General features: G+C 38.1%; 1 protein-coding gene across 1 annotated transcript in view; it reads left to right on the top strand.

The window, feature by feature from the left end:
- EXOC4 (exocyst complex component 4) overlaps nucleotides 1–23170 on the top strand; it is a 915110-nt gene that overhangs the window by 756708 nt on the left and 135232 nt on the right. The window contains exon 14 of the mRNA XM_060196593.1: nucleotides 4952–5130. Coding sequence (XP_060052576.1) covers nucleotides 4952–5130 — 179 coding nt within the window. The remainder of the gene's footprint in view (nucleotides 1–4951; nucleotides 5131–23170) is intronic.

Here is a 23170-nt window from a genome sequence, read left to right on the forward strand (position 1 = left end):
CACACATCACAGTGCTGTTCATTTCACAACTATTTTGATACTTCAGTCAGCTGGGAATGCAGTTATTTTTTTTTTTCACTTCCTAAAATTTCAGTGGATAACAAAATTATTTCAAGACTAAATAGAGATAATTTCAAGTGTCTTCAGCAAAATTCTCTTAAATGAATTCCTGTCAGACAGATTGCCTTAAAAAAGATTATAATTGTGTGATGAAATTAAGTTAAGCAGGTTTTACACTCTGAGCAAAAGTTTTTAAATGAATTCTTATCAGATCAAGTTCTTTCAGTGTTATAATTGTGTGGTGAAATTAAGCTGAACAGGTTTAACTGTTTTCTGCAGTTTCATAGGTGTCTACATGAGCTTGTTGGCCTACTGATGATTAACGTGTCTCTTTGAAAATTCAGTACCTAAAATGTACGTGGATTCTCAGTTGTGTTCTGGTGCCTACCAATTAATCTTTAGGCAATAAGAGTGCCTCTTCTGAGATTTTGTTATTTAATATTTATTATCCAGATAAGGATTATTCTGCTACTCATTTCACTCAAAGATATGCAGTATCTTACTTAAATCATGCAGTTTTACAATAAAAAGGTGAAAAGTAAATGAATGAAAATTCAGATCAAGAAAGAGGAAAAGGCTTGGGAGAGCCCATCCCTTACCTTGCATTAGGCCCTGGGTTTGATTCCCAGCCCACATGAGAGCACTATGGACAGCACCAATGGAACTCAAGGATGATAGAAAGATGTGTTGGTGTCTCTGCCTGCCTCTTCCTGTCTTGCTCCTCTTCTGTTCCTTTATATATATGACCCACAAAGGGGGTATGGGGCCTGGGGTTCTCAGAAGTAGCTTAATGAAGAACAGGTATGAAGGCCTAGGTTCATTATGTGGCAGCTTAAATAAAAAATAAAGAAAGGCCAGGGGGTAGATAGCATGATGGTTATGCAGAGAGGTTTTCATGCCTGAGGTCCTGAACTCTCAGGTTCAAGTCCCCACAGTACCATAAGCCAGAGCTGAACAGTGCTCTGGTAAAAAGAAAGAAAAGAAAAGAAGAGAAAAGAAAAGAAAAGGAAGGAAGGAAGAGAGAGAGAGAAGGAAAGGAAAGGAAAGAAAGAGGGAGGAAGGAAGAAAGAAAGAAGGGAGGGAGGGAGGGAGGAAGGAAGGAAGGAAGGAAGGAAGGAAGAAAAGAGAAAGAGTATAGGCTTAGGTGACAGTGGTAGTTCTTCTGACAGTGAGAATGTCTGCAGTAAATAATGACTTTTTCTTACACCTAAAGTCATAGATCCAAATCAGCTTTCAAGTCTCTTAGTTGGGTCCAAGTAATTAGCATCCCTCAAGTTGTCCAAACTGAATGTCTTAGTGAGTACATTATTTCATTGGTAGTAGGGTTCCCAGTTTCATTTTAGTTTTTAATTAAAAAGTAAGTGTGTGTCAATTTGTAGTAGCCAAACCCCAGAAGCAACCCAGGTATCCAACAATAGATGAGTGGCTGAGTAAGTGTTATGGTATATATACAATGGAATATTACTCAGCTATTAAAAATGGTGAATTCACCTTCTTCACCCCATCCTGGATGGAGCTTGAAGAAATCATGGTAAGTGAGATAAGTCAGAAACAAAAGGATGAATATGTCTGCATTGCCATGCCCATAATCCAGATTTTAAGCCCTGGACCCAGGCAAGTACCATAGCAAAGGAGAAAGCTTCAGTACTGCAATGTCTTATCCTCCCTGTGTTTCTCTATCTGGATGTGGAAAATGCCCAGAAAATAAACATTATGAACTTACCAGGCTCCAGTTCCACCAAAAATAAATGAATAAATCAGTAGTGTATGTGTTCTTGGGACATATAGAAAATATGGAGAAGCACAAAGCATAACCTCATCACATAGTTAACATTTTAGTGTGTGGATATCCAGTCTTTAGTTCATATAGACATGTAATTAACTTCCTTTTTAGATTTTAGAAATAGAGTACAGGACATACAGTTCCATAGCAGCTTATTTTACTCAAATGCGTATCACAGCTAAGAATAAACTTTAGCATCAAGTATTTCCTACTATATAATTTCTGGTGCATGCACAGTTTTCCACAGTGTGGGTGTGCTATTCTTTATTTAATAAATTAGAGTGTTGGCGGGGGGAATCTGGAGCTGAGCAGTGGAAGGTGTCCCTTAAGGTTGTTGTAACACATAAAAAAAAAGTCCACCAAGGTCTTTGACATATGCACGAATCCTCGAAGGAATGATGTTTCGTGTGAAATGGTTCTAGCTGTCAATCATTTCTTCTTGATGTCATGGTTTCTGTGTTCTCTCCAGGTTGTTAGGGGGATGATTACGGATTCCTGTCAAATGAGATGTCTGCTCTGTATTCAACATGAGGCAGTTTGTATTTTTTCTCAGTCTATTGCTTTCCCGTCGGAGAGGGTTAAGCAAATCTCAGGGAGCTAAAAGGAAATGGGATAGGCATCTAGAGCTGGAAGCAGACTACAGACGTACCCAGGGCCCAAAAATCCCCGCACAAGCAGATTAGACTTCTGCATAGATACATTTGTCTAGATTGTCACATTCCACTCAGGGTTACACTTTATATGCATTTAAAAAAAAATAGCCTCAAGCCTGATTTTGAAAGCCTCCCCTGTTGCTTTTTCAGCCCCCCCCCTCCAGAGGCATTTGTGTATGTGTGTGTGTGTGAGTGTTGTATCTATCAAAGATGATTATGGGGCTAGAAGGGTTGATATATAAAGACAGATTCAGAAAACTAAATATTTACAAGTTGACTGAGTGACAGCCGAGGGGAAAGATGTTCTAACTGCTGGGCACAAACCAAGGAAGAAACATTGTTTTGCTTTTGCCGGTAACTTGATTTTAGGGGTCTCTAAATTCAGATAAAGTTTTCTAAGGATGACATCATTTATGCTAATTAGATAATTGTGCTGGAAATTGCATTTAGCTGCTAGTAGTCTGAGCTTGAAAGAACATTGGTAGAGACAAATTGGGTTTCATTTTCTCTCCTTGAATATGAAGCTAGGAAACATATTATCTGGGCTGCATCGCTATTCCTTGAAGCTATTAGTGTACCCTTGTCCTCCTATCTTCTGGTCCCATTATGCTTGACACTGAAGTTCATGCTCAAGGTCACCGGATGTTTGGAGGAGAGTGACTGCAACCTCACTCATCATGACTGCAACCTCACTCTCATGACTGCATCTGGAAAGGGGGAGATGGAAGAGGTTCTTGCCAACTAAAACTGCTGGAGTGTTCCTGAAATCTCAGCTCATATTTCCTTGACCACCACTTCTGAAAGAAGGGACAGGAAATGGAGCCGATTACTTTGTTTTATTTTTTAAGCTAGGGACACTGCTGACACCAACAATATCAGAACCCTTTTAGGAAGACAGCATGAGATAATGAAGACAGCTATGCTTACCACTGTACTACTGAGTCAGGCATTTGAATGGGCCCTCAATAAGCAACTCATGACTTCTGTCATCATAATTTACCTCTTGAAGATTCTGATACAGGTCCAGACTCTGAAACACAGTAACATTTACTATTATTGGGTTTTCAGGAGAATCATGATACATTTTTGCATAGAAAAATACGTCATAGGGGCCAGGTGGTGGTACACCTGCTTGAGCAGACATGTTAAAATGCACAAGGACCTGAGTTCAAGCCCCCCCCAATCCCACCTTCAGAGGGAAAGTTTTTAAGTGGTGAAGCAGGACTGTAGGTGTCTCTCTGTCTCTCTTCCTCTCTTCTTCTCTGTCTCCCCCTACCCTCTTGATAACTGGTTGTCTCTATCCAGTAAATAAAGATACTAAAATATTTAAAAAAAGAAAAATATGTCATAACTTTTCTGCCAACCCAATATATTACAAGGTTTCACTTATAAAACTATCCCTTGAGATATAATTCATTACTTCTGACGATTCGCCAGTTTCAGTGTTCTCCTTATGCCAAACCCTGGGGTTGACCCTAAATGAACTGGTCATCTCAGCACTAAGAGTAATGCTAGCCACATCTTTTCTGAAGTCCTGTGGACTGTCTTATGCACTTAAGAACATCATCTGGGGCCATCAAAATAGCTCACTTGGATAGTGTGCTGCTTTGCTCTGTGTGTGACCCAAGTTCAAGCCCAGCTCCTAATACATTAATGAGCGCTTCAATACTATGATTGGTAAGCATCCCCCCTCCTGCCCCCCACTCTGTAAAGAAAATTTTTCTGAATACCTTGCTTTTAAATACTCCAAGGGGAAGAGGCTGTGGATAAGACAGATGAAATAAGACTCACTATGCCTTGGTAATGGTTTCAAGCTGAGCACTGGTCCCATGGGAATTTATTTTGCTTTTCTCACTTCATTTATTTTGCTTTTCTCACTTCATGCTATAAAATAACCACTGTGCTATATGTAACTTTAAAAGTGTTGCCCAGGGCCAGGAGATGGTTCATCCAGTACAGGATGGATATATATGTATATATGTATATATGTGTGTGTATATATATATATATATATATATTTTTTTTTTTAAGGTGAAAGGACTCAAGTTTAAGCCCCAGCACCACATGGGAGCAGTGTTCACAAAACCCAACTTTAAAAAATGATAAAATGGTGCTATGGTATCTACCCCTACTCTTTTCCCTCTTGTCTCTATGCTAAATTCAAAGAGAAGAAAAGAAAAGAAAAGAAAGGAAGGGGGGGAAAAGAAAAGGGGCAAAGATGGAAAGGAGAGGGGAGGGGAGGGGAGGGAAGGAAATGATCTTTTTAAAGTGGTAATGTTGTACAGTATAATGCCCTGATAACCAATAAAAATAGTGTTGTCCATTGCAATCTGTCTCGTGCTTTATTTGATGTGTTTAAAAATTTGTATTAGTGATTTAATAATGGTTTACAAGATTATAAAATTATAGGGGTATGACATGCCTCAATGAAATCTGTTTTGTATTTATTTTTCAGGGCGGCATTTGGCAAGGAATCAGAAGTTCTTATTGGGAACCTGGGTGACAAATTAATCCCTCCACAAGACATCCTCCGTGATGTGAGTGACCTCAAAACCTTGGCCAACATGCACGAGAGCCTGGAGTGGCTTGCAGGGCGGACAAAGTCAGCTTTCTCCAACCTTTCTTCATCCCAGAGTAAGTCTCTGCTAGTTTGACCATTGTAGGGGCAGTTGAGGAGGCAAGGAACTGAGTGTGTTATTTGAAATCTGAGTGCATAATTCATTTCACTGTATGAGGACGTGTCTCACTTGCCAAAAAAATGAGTGTTTGACTCCTGCCTCTGTTGTACCTTTCCACTTTGTGGTTCTGGGAAAGGAAGTCATTTCTTTTCCCTGCATGAGGCGTTGGAAGACAGAAGTGGTCCATATTAGCACGGCTTGTAATAAACCTTAGAAAAACCATGAAAAGACTGAACCGCCATGTCTGAGGAACAGAAAGCAACTGATAACAACTTTCAAAGGTAGTCACTATTGCAGAGTTCAGAGCAGAGCACATGACTCTCATTCAAGCCTGTATAGGCATAATGAAAAAAATATATATGTCAGAAGGAATGATTGAAAACAGTGCTAGATACTTTTTTGTTTGTTTATTTCTTTTTATTATTAATTATTTAATATTGGCTTACAAAATCATGAGACACAGGGGTATAATTTCACACTCTTCTCACTACCAGAGTTCTGTGCCCCCATTCCCTCCATTGGAAATGGCAATAATTCTTCTCCCAAGACCATAGATACAGATTGACTATTATTTCTATATCTATATTGTTATATGTTTTCCCATTTTTTTCCCTATAGTTCTATCTTCCTTTCTAAGTCACATCTCCACCTGTTGCTACTTCCAAATGTCCTTATTTCTTTCCTCTTCTGTCTCTGGGTCTTGGGATCTTAATAGAATTGTAGTTCAAAGCCCTCCTAGTCCATGTCAGACAGAGCTCACAGTCCATGGTCACAGCTAGGAACATTCTAGGCTGTACTCATTTCAGGACCCGACTTCCTCGAGTGGCAGAGCAGGATGACCCAGCCACCCATCAGAGAGTAGGGCAGCCCCTACCATTGCTGCTTTATAGTGAAGGCAAAGTCCTGGAGAGGCCCACAAGAGTGCTTATGATAATAGAGTGAGGGGCCCATTGGAGGAAAGTGAGTCACAGAAGCTATCTTGACATCAGCTATTTGCAAAGAGAAAAAGATGCTTTCTGAGTTATGCTCAGCTTTATAATTGCACAATTAGCTGTTGTCTCAGTGACACTAAGAGTACTCAGTGCCCTTGATGTCTAATTTGTGTCTTTAATCACCTTTATTATTCTGACAAAGATCTCTTTTTGTCACACCCTTTAATACTTTGTCTCCTGTGTTCAATTCCATTTTTGTAGTATATAAGCTGTACCCTCTCAGTTCCTTTCAGGGTGATTATTCTACTCAGTGAGTGATTAATTGACTGCCAGCATTTTGACCATCAGCACAAAACCCAAGTGAACTATAATCACTACATAGGTTGTCTTTCTTAAAACAAAGCAGCAAATGATCCTGGTTTACTCTGCTCACAATAGACCATACACACGCACACTCCTCTGTTCTTTGAATTCCAAAGGGAGATGCCTATTGATGTTTACAATTTAAGCCACATAGGGGATTGATCTTTAGATCAGTTGCTTAGATTGTCCCATGTCACTGTGACTCTAGAAAGGAAAGAGGGATGATTATTAATCATTTGAAAAGTGAAGAAAATGATTACCTCCACAGATATGTGTCCAAGCCTGAAAACGAAATGATTTGAGGAAAATGTCAATTATTTTTCTACTCCTCATAGAAATTCAGCAGGTGGGGAACAGATCAGGAAAAGAAAAAAAATACCTTCATGTCTTATCCTTCATCCTGTGAACTTGTTAGTATGGTAAATGCTACATTACAACTTGGAAGCTGTGAGCTATGAGTAAACAGAGTAGAGAGAAGAGAAACTTGGCAGACAAGTGTTGTCATGGTAGACTCTCTCTTCAAATATTACAGGAAAAAATCTCCTCCACCGGATCATTTCTTGTCATCCTAAGAGACCTTTGTATTTTAATGGCAGGTATGTCATGAGCATCTATCCAGGAGATAACAGTTGATCATTATTCTCAAAGATAATTTTCCTTCTCTTTTAATGTTTGAGTGTCACCCAAGCAAGCTGAGCTGTCTCTCTGGTGCTACAATAAATAATTTTTAAAAGCATTAGCTTAGAAATCTGTGCTATGGCAGTTAAAGTAAATATGATATGAAGGAAGAATAAAGGTGATGATGAATTTGAATGCCTAACTGCATTGTGTCTTCTTTGCTTGATTTTACTTATTTACTTTTAGATAGAGACAGAGATAAATTGAGAGGGGAGGGGATGATAGAGAAGGAAAGATAGAGGGGCCAGGTGGCTTGAGTGCACATGTCACAGTGCTCTAGGACCTGGGTTCGAGCCCCTGCTCCCCACCTGCAAAGGGAAAGCTTTGTGAGTGGTGAAGCAGTGTCTCAGGTCTCTCTCTCTCTCTCTCATCCCCTTCCCTCTCAGTTTCTGGCTGTCTCTACCCAGTAAATAAATAAATATAATAAAAAATTTACAAGAGAGAAAGAGACAGGGAGAGGGAGAGGGAGAAGGAGAGAGAGAGAAGGAGAGATAGAAAGTTACAGGCACTGCTTTACCACTTGTGAAGCTTCCCCCATCACACACACACACACACACACACACACACACACACACACACACACACGTAGGGACCAGGTCCTTGTGCGCTAAAATTTGTGTGCTCTACTCGGTGAGCCACCACTTGGGTATAGTCACCTCATATACACTGCTCTTAGTCCCTCACTAGTCCATGGCTCCTCTTCCATGTCTTTTATGCCCCCAGCCCTGCCATCTTCCTTATACGTGTTCTACTTAAGACTCTTGCCATTAAAAATCACAAACTGCGCAAACAAGAATGCGTTGATTAATGTAACTGGTAAATTGAAAGACTTCAGGTCCGATTATCTCAAAAATAGCATCAAGTCACAGACATGCTTGCACATACTATTTCTCTCTCGATATTGTCTCTTCCCATCTCAGCTACATGTTTTCTTGATGGCAGCAACCTTGACCACCAGCAGCCCCGGATTATTCTGTTGACGACCAAAGGGTCATTTTGCCACCAAAGAAAATAGCCTTTGATGTTTGACAATTGCTATTGTATTTTGGCACCCACATTTTGCATGTTTGATTCTGATGCAATCCCAGAGAAGACCTGAATTGACCTAGCTGGACCTTTTCCCCATAGTTCTCTTTGCTATACTTACCATGTCCTCCCACTCTGCCTTTATTTCCACTCAAACCTTAATCTTTCTCTCTCCCATTTCTTTCTCATTCTCATTTCTACAATTCTCTCATGCCTAAAATCCCTTTTGATATCTATAATCTCAGTGTAAGGAAGTTGAACAAGACCATATTTGGTCTTCCTGTTGTCATTTAGGGTCTGGGTTTACACACATTTCCTCCCATGAGCCACAATTTCAACCTCATAAATAGTTACTACCCTTTGTAATAGCTGCTGTTTGTAAGAATCCTAAATAATGATGAGTAGTGAGCTTTTATGGTTAAGAAAATTCTCAGTAAAATATGTCCTACATAAGAATTGTTAGAGTGTATTCAATTTGAACATTAATGATTTTCTTTTGTATTTTATCTTTTGTTTTAAGCATGTACTACTTTAAAAAAATAGACTGAATAGAACTGAAAGGTGGCTCAAGGACTTATTTTTTCAGCATTGTTTCCTCAGGGGGTGGAGGTGGGCTCCTCTCTTTTGGATTTTGTAAAAAATCTCTAGGATTAGAGATTTTAAAACTTTCTCTGTTTTATATTCTGCACTTTAAGTAACCTTACCATCTAGGAAGTGATATTTTTTAAAATTCTAATTCCTTTGCTTCAGTCTAAACTTTTCCTTCTATACTAATCTTCATAAATTAGATACTTACTTTCTTGATGGATTGCTTAAATGTATCTAAAAATCATTTCCCTTGTCTTTACCTGCCCATCTCTGACTACTAAATACTCTTGGCCTGAAGAACTCGGCCACTAAATTGAGGACATTCAAATCTAGCAGAATTAGGAGTCCAGAGAAGGCCACAGTTTTTTGGCTACTAACCCCCCATGTACATAGACCCTCTTGTGGAGTCATTTTATTTTAATTTTAAAAATGATTTAATAATGATTAACAAAACTGTAACATAATAGGGATACACTTCTACACAGTTCTTGACCACTAGAGTTTCGTGTCCTATCCCCTCCACTGGAAACATCCCTATTCTTTTTTTTTAATTTTTATTTATAAAAAGGAAACATTGACAAAAACCATAGGATAAGAGTACAACTCCACACAATTCCCACCGCCAGAACTCCATATCCCATCCCCTCCCCTAATAGCTTTCCTATTCTCTAACCTTCTGGAAATATGGACCCAGGGTCATTATGGGGTGCAGAAGGTGGGAGGTCTGGCTTCTGTAATTGCTTCCCTGCTGAACAGCTGAACATGGGCGTTGACAGGTTGATCCATACTCCCAGCCTGTCTCTTTTTTTCCTTAATGGGGCAACTCTGGGGAAGCAGGTCTCCAGGACACATTGGTGAAGTCGTCTGCCCAGGGAAGTCCATTTGGCATCATGTTAGCATCTGGAACCTGGTGGCTGAAAAAAGAGTTAACATATAAAGCCAAACAAATTGTTAATTAATCATGAACCTAAAGGCTGGAATATTGCAGATGAAGATACGGGGTCTCCATTTTGAAGCTAACTAGTAGGCCTATTTTACTTATATTCCGAAGGGCCCATGACTTGCTTTTCTTCCATTGATAGGTGACTGGGTGTGCTATCCATTGTGGGAGGAACTTGCTTCTCTCTGTCTCTCTCTTTTCTCCACCCTCCTTTTTCTCTATTGTGGAGTCCTTTTATCCCAAGATTTTGCTCCTAAAATTCACTCCATCTCCATTATTGAAGCTCTTACTAACCCCATGTGCACATATGATAAAAAAAAAAAAAAGCAGTAACCATTTCTTTACTTTTTGCTTCTAATAAACGTTCAAGTCAATATAAATAACCCTATTTTCCTTTTTGCTGGTTTCTAGCATGGCTGTTAGAACTTTTCCAGTGCTTGCACTCTCCTTACTTCACAAATATTGTAGCTACAAATATAATTCCACACTTCAGTTCTTCAGTGAATGTGAATGTGCTCATGCATTTATAAATATCGTGTTTATTGTAGGATACCTTTATTTTGCTTTATATTCATTGCTTTTTTACTGTAACAGAGACCAGAGGCCAGAGCACTCCCCCACCACTTTATGAAATTCCAGAGACTGAGCCAGGACTTGAGACATGCAAGCCATATATGCTACTACTGTGCCTGCTCTTTGGCCCCAGAATAGCTTTGGAATTAAAGCTGCAAAGATGATGCAGCATTTTTGTGTGTCTTGGGCCCAGTTTTCTCTGTTGTTAATAACTTATGGTAGGTAGTATGGTCCACTCATCACAATTTAATGAGCCAATATCCATATACTATTATTAACTGAGGTCAATACTTTTATCCATATTTCCTCCACTGTTGTTTTTTTTCCTCCACCAAATATTCTTTTTCTGTTGCAGAGTCTCATCTAGGATATCGGAATATATTTACTCATCATTTAGTCTCTTTCATCTCATCAAGAGATGACTACTGCTTGGGTTTTCTTGATTTTTGTCTATCTAAAGGCATTTTGGTCAGGACCTGTCAGAATGTCCTATTTTACTAGTTTGTCTGATGTTTTTCTCATGATTAGTCTGGGTTTGTGGATCTGGGAAGAGGAAAGTCACAGAGATACAGGTTTTCTTCACATCATACTAAAGATAACTCTTACACACAGGACTTATCACTGAGTTTGTTCTGGAACTTTTATGCCTCTAATTCATGTAGCTCTCTAGAATTCTAAATTGTTATTGTGAAAGAGTATCTCTGAAGAACTGACTTCACTTGTGAGTTAACACTGTGCATCTTATACCCTTATCCCCCCCACCTTGCGGAGCGTGCGCACGCACGCGCACACACACACACACACACACACACACACACACACTCCCACACCATAAATTGCTTTTGTCTGTATATCTTTTCCATTAACTATTTCTCTAACATGATGAATCTATTTATTAGAACCCCAGTGTTTGAACAGGCTAAATAGCTACTTTTTAAAAGCACTTGTCCCTCTTACTGAACTGTTATAGATCATAAACTTGTGGATCTAAAAGGATCCATGTGAGAGAAGGTGTTTTTTTTTCTACCCTGAGTTACTTGGATAGGTGCTACAGCTACTTCCTAGTTGCCGTACATGCTACATAATCCTCAGTAATTGTACCAAACCCATATTAATTTTAGATAAAGCCATGCTGAGATTGAAAGAATTGTCTGGACTTTCCCCACAAAAATGTGCCATTTCCCCCTATGTTTTAATGTGCAGTATTGACTCCCAACCCATTTACAAGTGAAATCTCTTCTAGAGTAATAGATGTCAAGCATAGCTGCACATAAGTTTTCATAGTTGGCAACTTTACATCACTAATGCTGGCAAAAAGAATACGGATGATGTGCCTTACTTCCAGAGATTTTTTTTTTCCCCTTAACATTAGAGTCATTGAATGAGCTTTCAGCCACCCATTGGAGAAAATGATTAGATTTCTATGCTTTGTTTCTTGGTCTTGTCATTGTGACTTGACCACTCCGGGCCAAGTTTTTCAGCTAGAAATGGAGAGACAGGAAGTCACAGAGAGAAGGAAAGATACCATAGAACCAAAGCTTCCCCGCAATGTGGTAGGGGCTGGACTTCAATCCAGTCTATATTCATGGCAAAGCAGGTACCTTCAAAGGTCAGCTACCTTGCCAGCCTCAAACTTCCTCTCTTTTTTAACTCTCCTCTGACAATGTCATAAAAAGCCAGTTTAGATTCATCCCCAAGTTCCTTCTTTCATTTCTATGGTTCTTTGTATTTGGGGCACATTTTGTAGCAATTTTGTCTATTCTTTTCTCAAAATCTAGGGAAAAAATGACTTCCCATTTTATGGCCAAAAATACTGGAGATAACATATCAACTCATTTTTTTCCCCTTCTCAGTTTGTAGCCAGACTGTTCTGCAAATCTGACTAAAATTAAAAGCATCCAGTTTTCCTTCTCAAGCCAGCTAAGTGAGAAGGGCGCACAGAATCAGCATCTCTCTTACTACAAAGGTTGATTGCCAAACCAATTGAATGAATGTGGGAGTGTTTATTAGTCAGTTGTATCACTGTAATTAAACATGAATAAAGGCCCTTATGTCTGTGCACGCCCACTGCTCAACTATTTGGTTTTGTGACGTACTAAGAAGCCTTTATGCATTTACGCTTCCTCTGATTTAACATTTTCTAGGTGATAGAATTTGAATTTTCCTATGTTAAAACTTACTATCTTGGGCATTTTTTTTTCTGCCTTATATGACTACCATACAAGCTACATAGTAAATGAAAGATAAAATGCAAACCTCCTGCTGTTTGCTTTTCTATCTTGACACAAGTGAGGATAAAAACTTCCCCAGCCTTGGGCTCATGGGACTTTGTCTTGTTTCAGCTTTGCATGTGTGAGACCATTAAACCGGAGGTTTCCTTGTCATTTCATCTGATTATTTTTTAATTAAAACTTCATGCGTGGTAATTCCTCTCCTGCTTCTGGTATTTACAAGTTTCAAATATTTGTAGACTGTTATCATATAGTTCCTCCTCAGACATTGCTTACCTTAGCAAGCTCTACGTATTTAATTTCTCTAATCCCCTTTGTGAAGTTAGCCTGTCGCTTTCTCAGCCTTTTTTTTTTTGGGGGGGGGGTCTTACTAGTTTTCATTGTCTTAAGCCAACTCTTGTTCTGTGGTCACTTTTATTCTTTCTCTACTGATGATACCTTCCAAACTCATTATCATTTGTAATTATTTATTTCATACCCTGTTCATGAGTTTGCTACTCATCTTCACCTCTAAATTTGTTTTGTCTTTATCTAGTTAACATTACTTTTAATTTTATATCACCCATTAGTGCTTTTTAAGTTAGTACCCAGTAATTAGAGAAATATTTCAATTATTGGTTTGTCAGAAAAGTCATGATATATTTTTTTCTATACAGAACCCAATGGTTGAGCATCTGACAACCCAGTGGTTGAGCATCAAATTTCTAGCTTGAAGTTCCTGGTTCAAATCCCAGAACCACGTGTACCAGAGTGATGTTCTGATTCCTCTCTCTCTGTCTCTCTCTCTTTTTCTCTCACCTTTATGTCTTCTGTCATAATAAATAAATAAAATAAAATTTCAAAAATAGAATTCAAATACATTTCTATATCACACCCAGTTTCACAACAAAGCATGTGTCTTACAGAAATAAAACCATTAAATGGTGATTATATGATTCAGTTTTGTTTACTGTCCGTCTTAATTGTAATCTGTTGAGTTTTTTTTTTTCACAAACTGACTGAAATTTGTCTTAGTGAAAAAACAAATTATGTGCAATGTCCCTGTATTTACAGTGTTTACCTAATTGTTCTTAGTACATCCCAAAGTCCATAATACTACTTATAATGGCAATGATGGTAATTCTCTCCTTTTGTAAAGATAAAACATATGGACCTCTCTAACTATTTAACTTTATGCTTGACTACTGACTACCATATAAGCTAGATTGACCCATGGAATTCCTATGTTTGTTTACCATTTGTTCATTTTAAATGCACCAGGGCTAGTCCCCTTTTTAAGCATCTCTATAGCCCCCCCTTTTCTTTACTATTAAATACCTCCTGTAGCTCTAGTAAATGGTGATCGTTTTTGCCACTAAACATATGTGTTCTTCTTCTAATTCATAATACCCTGTGCTGCCTCCTTAAACTAATGGGCAGATAATACATACTTGACTTTGAACTCTGGCACACGGGGGGGGGGGGGTCAGACCAGGAAGTTATTGCATCACCATAAAGAAATGATACAACCTTTCTGAGCATATAGACTTACTTACCTGAGAAATAGAAATAATGATGCATACTCATTGGCCTGCTGTAACCATTAAGTGAGACAACGAGCTTGAACTACTTAGCAGTATGTGATGTTCTGTGGGGGACTCCATATGGACTTCCTGGGTAACAGCTATGAATCTCACTACTCTCATCTGTCGAACTCCTACCTCAGTGCTGAGTCTCACTTTCCTCTTACCCCTTCTGACTCCTCTTTTCTCTCAAGTCCCGTGGTGGCTTTTCAAACTCTGCTAACACCTTTGGTCCTGAGCCATTGGGTTGTCAGAAAAGTCATGATCTTTTTTTTTTTTTTTTTTTTTTGCATAAAAGCACAGAGAAAAAAAATACATAATGAGTTTTTCTGACAACCCAATATTTCTACTACGTCAGAAATCCCTCTCTGCTGGAGTTCCCAGAGATGTCTGAGTTCATAGAAAGGTGCAGCAGCTAAAAGTTGCTTCTTCCTACAGACTGGCAGCCAAGAAGCCAAAGTTGAACCTTAAAATGAGACCTTTTATCCTTTCCAGCTATGAAGAAAGCTCAGTTATTATTGAAAAATGTGCCAGAACAGAACACAGTTCCTTTCTTTTTAATCTGCTAATCATTCACAGAGTTCATTGTCCTGTGCCGAGTACTGACTAGAAAGCAGTACCCCACCTCTGTGGACAAGGAAGGGATTATCAGTTGACTATCAGCTACAGAAGACTAGTGCTGTAGGCATTTGGATGTAATTATAGATCTCTACGTAGAATTGCAACATTTATATCCATAAAGGAAACATTACATTAAAGTATGATAATATCATGGATGTTTAAATGTGGTGGCTGCAAGCCTTCAGATAAATGACAGTATCTTCAAACAAGACTATAAAGTGGAAATAGGAAGAAGTAGAAAAAGAAATCTCTAGGATTTCTACAAAGAGGAAGAATTTGGGAGGAAAAAGAGGGCACCAGAGTGACATGCTGAAATGATAGAGCCAGGAAGCAGAGAAGGTAGAGATGCAGAATTACTAGGGTCCGGACTGATACTGTAAGCTACAGTAGAGAGTAGATATAATTACTGAAACAGTATGACTTGAACAGGAATCTGAAGGCACTGGTGTGCTGCCAAATGCTGAGTAGCTTTGAAAGATGGTACCTGAAGGTACGGTTTGTACCATTAAATTCAAATGCTGATCTAGAAAAGCCCACAGATAGTTGAGTGCTTTTCAACTGGAGATGAACCTACTAACCAGTGTGAAATCATGACTTAAGGAACTCCTCACTAGAAAAAAAAAAAAAAGAAGAAGAAGAAGAAAGAGGTTGTTTTAAAATGCAATGTTAGGTACTTGTGAGCCCAGGACCTCATGCAAATGTAATTCTTCTGAGCAGCCTCCTCAGCACAATTTGTATTCTATATATTTTGAGAGAGGAATAGAGAGAGACACCAATATACCACTTCATCATTCATAGAGTTACCTTCCGTAGAGTTTCCTTTATACTCTCCCTGGTCCTGGGGATCATATTCAAGGGTATCACTCATGATAAGGAGTATGTTTTACCTACGGAACCATTTCATATTTGCAAGACTATGTCCTTGAATGCTCTCACCCTTGAAACTAAGTTGGGGTCTGCTCTCAGTTCAGTGGATCAGGGAGACAGATCTTGAGAGGGAAAACAGAAAGAGGAGGAAGAGCTGGCCTACGTTTAATGGAAGAGCTCTTTATCATTTTGTCAGATTACATTTAGAAAAAGAAATATTCTAATTGTAAACGGGATACACTTTTTCAGACAGCTTACTTATTAATCAATAGTGCATAAAGACCCTTTCCAGATTGCCAGCTCCAGGGAAGTCTTGCAAAGGGGCGTTATGTGCAGATGTGTGTGCATGTAACAGTCTCAGAGGAGGACATGATGGTGATGATAATGGCATTCAGCATTTAGATTGCATTACATACTTTCAAGGGCCTTTATTATCATTAATTCTTAATCCTTTATCCTTTCCTCAAGCTGTGCTTGACAGGCCAGCCTTTATCCTCTCAGTTTTATAAACATGATCATGAAACCCAGAAGTTTGGCCATTTGCCCAAGATCAAATTGTGAAAGTGACAAAAGTGAGACTCAGTATGACTTTTTTTTTTTTTTTTAATCAGAGCTTATAGTGATGTGGGGGATTGAACCTGGACTTTGGAGCCTCGGGTATGAGAGCTTCTTCACATAATCATTATGCTATCTACCCCAGCAACCTGACTCTTAATAGAGTGCAGACTCTAGTCGAGGAAAAACAAAAGCAGGATCACATAATCTCCTGTTATTATTGTGCCATGGAACATCAAACCAACCTGCCTCTGTTTCTCCACAGGTGTAATGCTGTCCTTTATCTGTTTCCCAAAATCACGCAGCATGTTGAGTGTGATGCTACTTGTCTTGATATGAATGGTGTTAGGTGCACCTTTAACAGAGGGGGTGGAAGGAAATAATCTTGACATTTTATGTACTTTAAGAAGCTGAAAAGTAAGGGGGAAAAAATCCCTCCTTCAACCTACCTGTGCCCATGTCCGGAGGAGAAGCAATTACAGAAGCCAGAATTCCTACCTATAACACCCCATAAAGAATTTTGGTCTATATTCCCAGAAGTGGAAAAATTTAGGGAAAGATGATTAGAGGGCTCTGAAACCCAATTCCATGAGGACCCAGAGAGAGAAGAGGAAACAAGGAAAGACATTCAGAAGTAGTAATAGGTGTAGGTGTGACTTACAAAAGAAGGGAAGAGAGGACCATAGAAAAAATGGGCAGATAGATCATTATAAAAATAGTGGTCAACAGGGAGTCGGGCTGTAGCGCAGTGGGTTAAGCGCAGGTGGCGCAAAGCGCAAGGACCACCGTAAGGATCCCAGTTCGAGCCCCTGGTTCCCCACCTGCAGGGGAGTCACTTCACAAGCGGTGAAGCAGGTCTGCAGGTGTCTGTCTCTCCCTCTCTCTGTCTTCCCCTCCTCTCTCCATTTCTCTCTGTGCTATCCAACAACAACGACATCAATAAAGACTACAACAATAGAACAGCAAGATCAACAAAAAGGAATAAATAAATATTTTAGAAAATAATGATAATAGTCAGCCCATATCTGTGACCTTGAGAGAATCACTGCAGTTTCCAGTGGAGGGCAATGAAGACACAGAACTCTGATGGTGGGGACAGTATTGCATTATTCCCCTCTTACCTTGTAGTTATATAAACCAATATTAAATCACTAATTTAAAAAAAGATCCCTCCCACCAAGGATTTATTTTAAAATCAAATTCTGTTGTCATGTATTTAGGGAAAGTTCTTTTGATTTTATTATCTTTACCCATTACTGTACTTTATATCAGTACTTTAAGGCATACACTAAAAAGTGAAAGCTCCCCTTCTTCATATGAGGTACAGCTATCTATGTCCAAGGCACAATATCATTTACTAACAGCAATATATATATTTTTTTAGTAATAAATTCTACACCCTAACATTTTTAAGCTCTGGTTCTTGAATCCTGGTTGGGTATTATAGACTTCTTAATTAACAACTTAATCCAACTGTTCAGAAAAGAAGAAGAATGATTCTACAAGAGGAATGAAAAACCTGAGTGTCTTTTTAGAGACCAGTACTAACTAAGCAGATTCTTTAAGGAAGCAAAACTCCTGTAAAGGTCAGAAAGATGCTACAAGTTGGAAAACCTCTTTGGTCAAACTCAGCTAAAGAAGGTACTATTTATAGGTGACTTTTCAGCAAGTCTGTCAAAAGCCTCTTGCCACAGATAAAAATTCAATAACCTTTCACTGTGGATGTGCCACAATTATCACTCATTTAAAAACAGTCTCTCTAATAGAGTATTTTATCATGGTGGACAGTCTCCGCATTGTTCATTATTTAGTGTTTGCTAAGCTGATGGCACTTCCACCACACTCTTCTTATCTCGACTTCTTCAGAATTGGATTTTATATTTCCGAACCAGTCAGATATGACAAGTCATTTTCTCCTCTCTTGTCTTTTAAGAAACGCAAACTTGATTTCTCTCTCTTTTTTTTTCCCTTCAACAATCACCACTTAAAAGATTAAAGTTATTGGAAATGTCTGTATTAACTCGAGTTAGGACGTGCAGTGGAAGACTATTGCATTTTAGTTGCAGTTGGGGCTCCCCCTCCCTCTTTTTCATCCTTTTTATTTTCTGATGTGGGTATATCCAACATATCTTTGGAACCCCTTCTTTTCAAACACACAGTGTTTGGCAAAGATGAGGTATTATACAACCTGATGTGGTTAGGAGACAAGACAAGGTATTATCAGGATCATTATATTATAGAACCACAGTAAAGATGGTGATAAGCTATGTGAGCAGGTCTCAGTAAATAAGGATTGTCTTTCTATGAGAATTTGCTAAAATGATTATGATAAAGTCATTAGCCTGTTCAAACATTAGCTGGTTCAAGCAATCTCTCTTTCCCTCCTCTAAAGCACATAATGAGAAGTTTAACTATTTTAAGTCTGAAAAAATACTCGGCTACCTGTGCTTCTAAAGGAATTATTTTTAAAAGATGGGTATACTTTACCTATGGTTTGGATTTAATCTATACTAACACATTGTTTTTGATGTTCATCTTTTATTCAGGGTATAATCTTGGGTACTCACAAAGTAGTACTGTTTTCTCATTGATTTCAAGTCTTTTTTAAAACAAGGAATCTCAGGAACATGTTGGATAAGTTGGGACAAAGAATCAAAATAAAATGGCAATTTATTTTCTTGTTAGAAAACTCCTTGGGACTGTTGAGGGACTATGCATTTTCTTCAAGAGAACCTCTTGTACAATCTTTAGAGTTTCACTCAAGAACCCTGATGATAAAATTTTGGCCTTTTATGGCACCGTGTTTAAATAGTAATACTAGAATCTTGAGAATGACTGCAGAAAAAGTGTCTATGAATCCATAGATTTGTTGTTATGAACATCAAAACAGATGACATAGGAGTCTTTCTTTACATACTAATTATAACGGTTTTATTTTAGGATTGGCTTCATGAAGAAAAATATTTGCTCCAATTTTACACAGAGAGAGATGTTCAGAATTTCTGTCATACCTGCTTTGAAAAGAAGGAGTGTAACAAGAAAGACTCCATCACCATCTTATTTGTTTAAAAGTACCTCAAGCCCAATTAGTGCTTTTGCTCAAGTCAACAGCCTTTGAGCTTTCCACAGAAATCTTGGATGTGTACTAGAGAAACACCCCCACAAAAGAATTTTTCATATACTGCTGTATCCGCCTCGCTCCAGGATGCAAAGCATGGGTCATTGACAGAAAGATGGCTGCCACAAGTGGCATCAGCTGACAGAAACTCCTCCTACCACCTCCCTTTCCCACAAACAAGCAGGGAAAGGTGCTTTTCTACAACAATACCTAGACTTTCTCTTCTTTGACCCAACCCCATCCATGCAATATTGAGGGTAGAACAACATCTAATATTAGGCTCCTGCCATGTCTCTTTTCCTCTGCATCATCATAAATTTAGTAGATGAGCAGGGGCTTGATCTTCGACAACACACTTGACATCATCGTTTGCATTATGTGTATTATAAATCCTCTGATGATTGCTTTGTGCATCAAGTCAATTCGTGTATATATTATATTTGATACAATGCATCCTACACCATGCTCGGTGCATGATAATTTTCATCTGCCCATTTCATACCTTCAAAGTTAATGTCCTCATTCTTGGTCATCTAGAGAATGTTTTATTCCTGATTCTTTCATGTTGCTGACATTACCCATGTAGAAGGCAGTGAGAAACAATTAAGTCTGCCTCTGTCCCTTTTCCCCTCCCTTTTCCTTCTGTTCAGAGCTAGACCATTCTACTTGATAATTTCACTAGCAGAGGATCTTTGGTATATTCCATTTGAAGTTCGACTCTGAGTGATTATGTTTAGCAGTCTTCCAAAATCCACATGGTCTCAGGACTGGCAATATTAGTTCACTGGGCTAGTGTGCTACTTTGCCGTAACTACAATAGATCTGTAGTACAGTTTGAAATCAGGGAATGAGATGCCTCTGGCTTCATTCTTTCTCAAGATTGCTTTCAGTCTTCATAGTACTTATGATTCCATCTAAATTGGGTGGGATTTTTTTTCTAGTCACTGGAGAGGTTGCACAGGATTTGCATGGACTGAAGGCTTAGGTTTGCTCTGTACAACCACCATATGTCAGTGCTGAGTAGTGTTCTCTTATCTCCCTTAAAGTAATTTTCAATTAAAAAATCATTGGAATTTGGATATTGTACTAAATCTATAGATGGCTTTAAGTAGCATGTACACTTTTAGCAATATTAACTCTTTCAACTTAGGAATATGGGTTATCTTTCCATGTATTTGTATTTTCTTCAGTCTTACAGTTTTCAGTATATGTATCTTTCACTTCTCTGGTTGAATGTATTCCTAAGAATTTTATTGTTTTCAATAGTAGCATAAATGACTAAAGATATGAGAAAGAAGAGATCAGAAAATAGCAACACTGACTTTTTTTTTGTTCCCGTTTGAGTTCTTTATTAGTCACACTGTGATATTATCTAATCACTAATAAAGTCTAATCAAATATGACTGGAAATAGAAAAAACATAACTTGCCAAGAATATAATTTGAAATATACATTTGTATATACTTCCATGAATAACAACGTTGCCCAAAATTGTGTACTTTGAGATAATGCCAATTTGAAATCATTGTGTTACATTTAAAATTAAAATTTCCACCTTCAGTTAATCCCTAATCAATTTTCTTTCTAATTACATCTAATCACCTATAAATTGAATAATATGTAAATAATAAAATATTATGTACTAATGAGACGGCCCCAAAAATATGGTCATTGTTGAGATATTTCTCCAAATGAAGTTGTTATGGGACCACATGGACAGTGTCAACCTGGCTTTCTCTGTTCTTGTGCTCTCTTCATTATTAAATGAGCACATATCTGAAAATATGGAAGCCTTAGAAACCTCTACATTCTTTCCATATATCTTCACCTAAATGGTAAAGAAGAGAAGTGAATCAAATAAGATAGAATTTTCTGAAAGGCAGAGATTAACAGCAGTTCTCACAGGGTGAGGATAGAGAAAAGACTAGAGAATGATCTTTGAGTTTGAAGTAAAAAAAAAAAATGCAGAAAAACATTGAAAAAAAGCATCTTTGAAATACATGAACTTGATTTTTTTTTTTTTTTTTAGTGTGTAGGGACTATATTGAGATAGTAAAGCACACAGTTAAGATGATGCCTCTTTTTAGTATTTCTCAGTGGCATGCCTAAAGGGGTTCTTATATTCATGACTTAAAAATGAACTGATTTAGGTTTTCCAATGCAAGCATGTACCCTAAAGTCAAAGCTTTTCTTCTCTTCTTCATTAGGGATTAACTTGTAACACAGCTCGTAGTGTTGATTGTTCGTATGGATTTTTCTTTCAGTTAGACAGCTTATAAATAGTTTTGTTTTTATAAAGTAGAATAATAGTAGAGTGTTAAATGTCTGAGTGGTCCCAAATAGCTCCGGGGAGGTGAACAGGATTCTGACACTTCATTAATGCCAAATATAGTGAAGTTTGAAAAGTCAGTAATAAATGTGCATTAATTTAAAACAGCATTTATTATAACATTAAAGTGTTTCATTTTCATTTACTATAGACTTTAATCTTCAGTAAAATCCCAGTGGCAAAGTCTATCGTAATGTGAAGTAGGAATTTCTTCATCTAAAGAGCTCATACTGTTAGACTTTAGATTAAAAAGTTTAGATTCTTGGGGTCAGGGGGTGGTACACCTGGTAGAGAAGACATGTCCCCAGGTTGTGAAGCAGGGGGAAGCTTCACAAGTCGTTGAGTAGCACAACAGGTATTTCTCCTCTCTCTGTCTCCCTCACACTCTCTATCATTCTGTCTTTCACTCTATCACAAAAAAAGAAATAACTGGCTATAGGGAGTATTGGTGGAATTATATAGGCATGGCACCTTAAGCCTGGGTGTTTCTGCTCTCTGTCTTTTCCTGTTTGTCTTTCATTCTCTATTAAAAAATAAATTGGGGCAGGGGGGGTGTTCTTAGAGAATGTTGGTGAACTTGTGCAGGCACACAGCCCTACCATAATCGAGGTGGGAAAAAAGAATTACTTCAATTAAAAAAAAAAAAGTCCAGATGTTTCATTTTTGTATGTCCACTATTTAGATAGTGGATTGTCCCATGATTTCCATGTAATGCCAATCCTTCGAAAGGGACCACTTCTTTATCCTGTCAGCTTAACTGGGCATTTATGGCACATAAATATACTCAACTGTTGAAAAAATGGTAAGGACTGGAAGGTGGTGCACCCAGTTGAGTGCACAGTTACCATGCACAGGACCTTGGTTCAAGCCCCTGATGCCCTCCTGTGAGAGGGAAGCTTTACAAGTGGCAAAACAGTGCTGCAGGTGTCTCTTTCTCTCTCCCTCTCTATCTCCTTCCCTGTCAATTTCTCTGTCCTAGAAAAAAAAGAAGATAATATTACAGAACTAAATGTATAAAACTGGGGGTGATTATACCAAGTGAAATAAGTAAAGGAATGAAAGACAACTACTGAATAATCTCATCGCATCAGACATATAGATAACTAAACCAAACAAACATAAAGAAGAGAGAGAGAAAACAACAATCGTGACCAAATGGACTCTAGACTGTGAAGATTAAGATGGTTGTCAGAGGGAAATGAAGGGTTCCAATTGGTATGATGGTATAAGAATTTTGGTGGTCAGTGCAAATATATATTCCTTACTAAAGCAAAATGTAAGTAAATAAAACAATTAAAATTGAACGTTATTTATTCTGGCTTCATGTGCATCATGAAAAATTCCAAAAGCTTCATTATCACAACAGAATCATTCAAAATATCTAAAGAGTTAAGAAATATGACCCTGGCAGTATGCTAAGGTTGTTGGGAAAGTTGTAAGGTCGTTTTGCATAGGAAAACAGAAAAATATAGCTTGACTTTTCTCACCCAATACTTGGAAAAGACCAAAAAATAGAAATGATAAAAGTAGCTATTTAGTTTGAATTGAAACTAAATGTTGCAGTTGGCTTAATTTTCCACTCTCCACACTGGATTCTTCATGTGAATTAGTTA

The sequence above is a fragment of the Erinaceus europaeus genome, chromosome 8 (assembly GCF_950295315.1).
Source record: "Erinaceus europaeus chromosome 8, mEriEur2.1, whole genome shotgun sequence".
Classification (NCBI taxonomy): Eukaryota; Metazoa; Chordata; class Mammalia; order Eulipotyphla; family Erinaceidae; genus Erinaceus; species Erinaceus europaeus.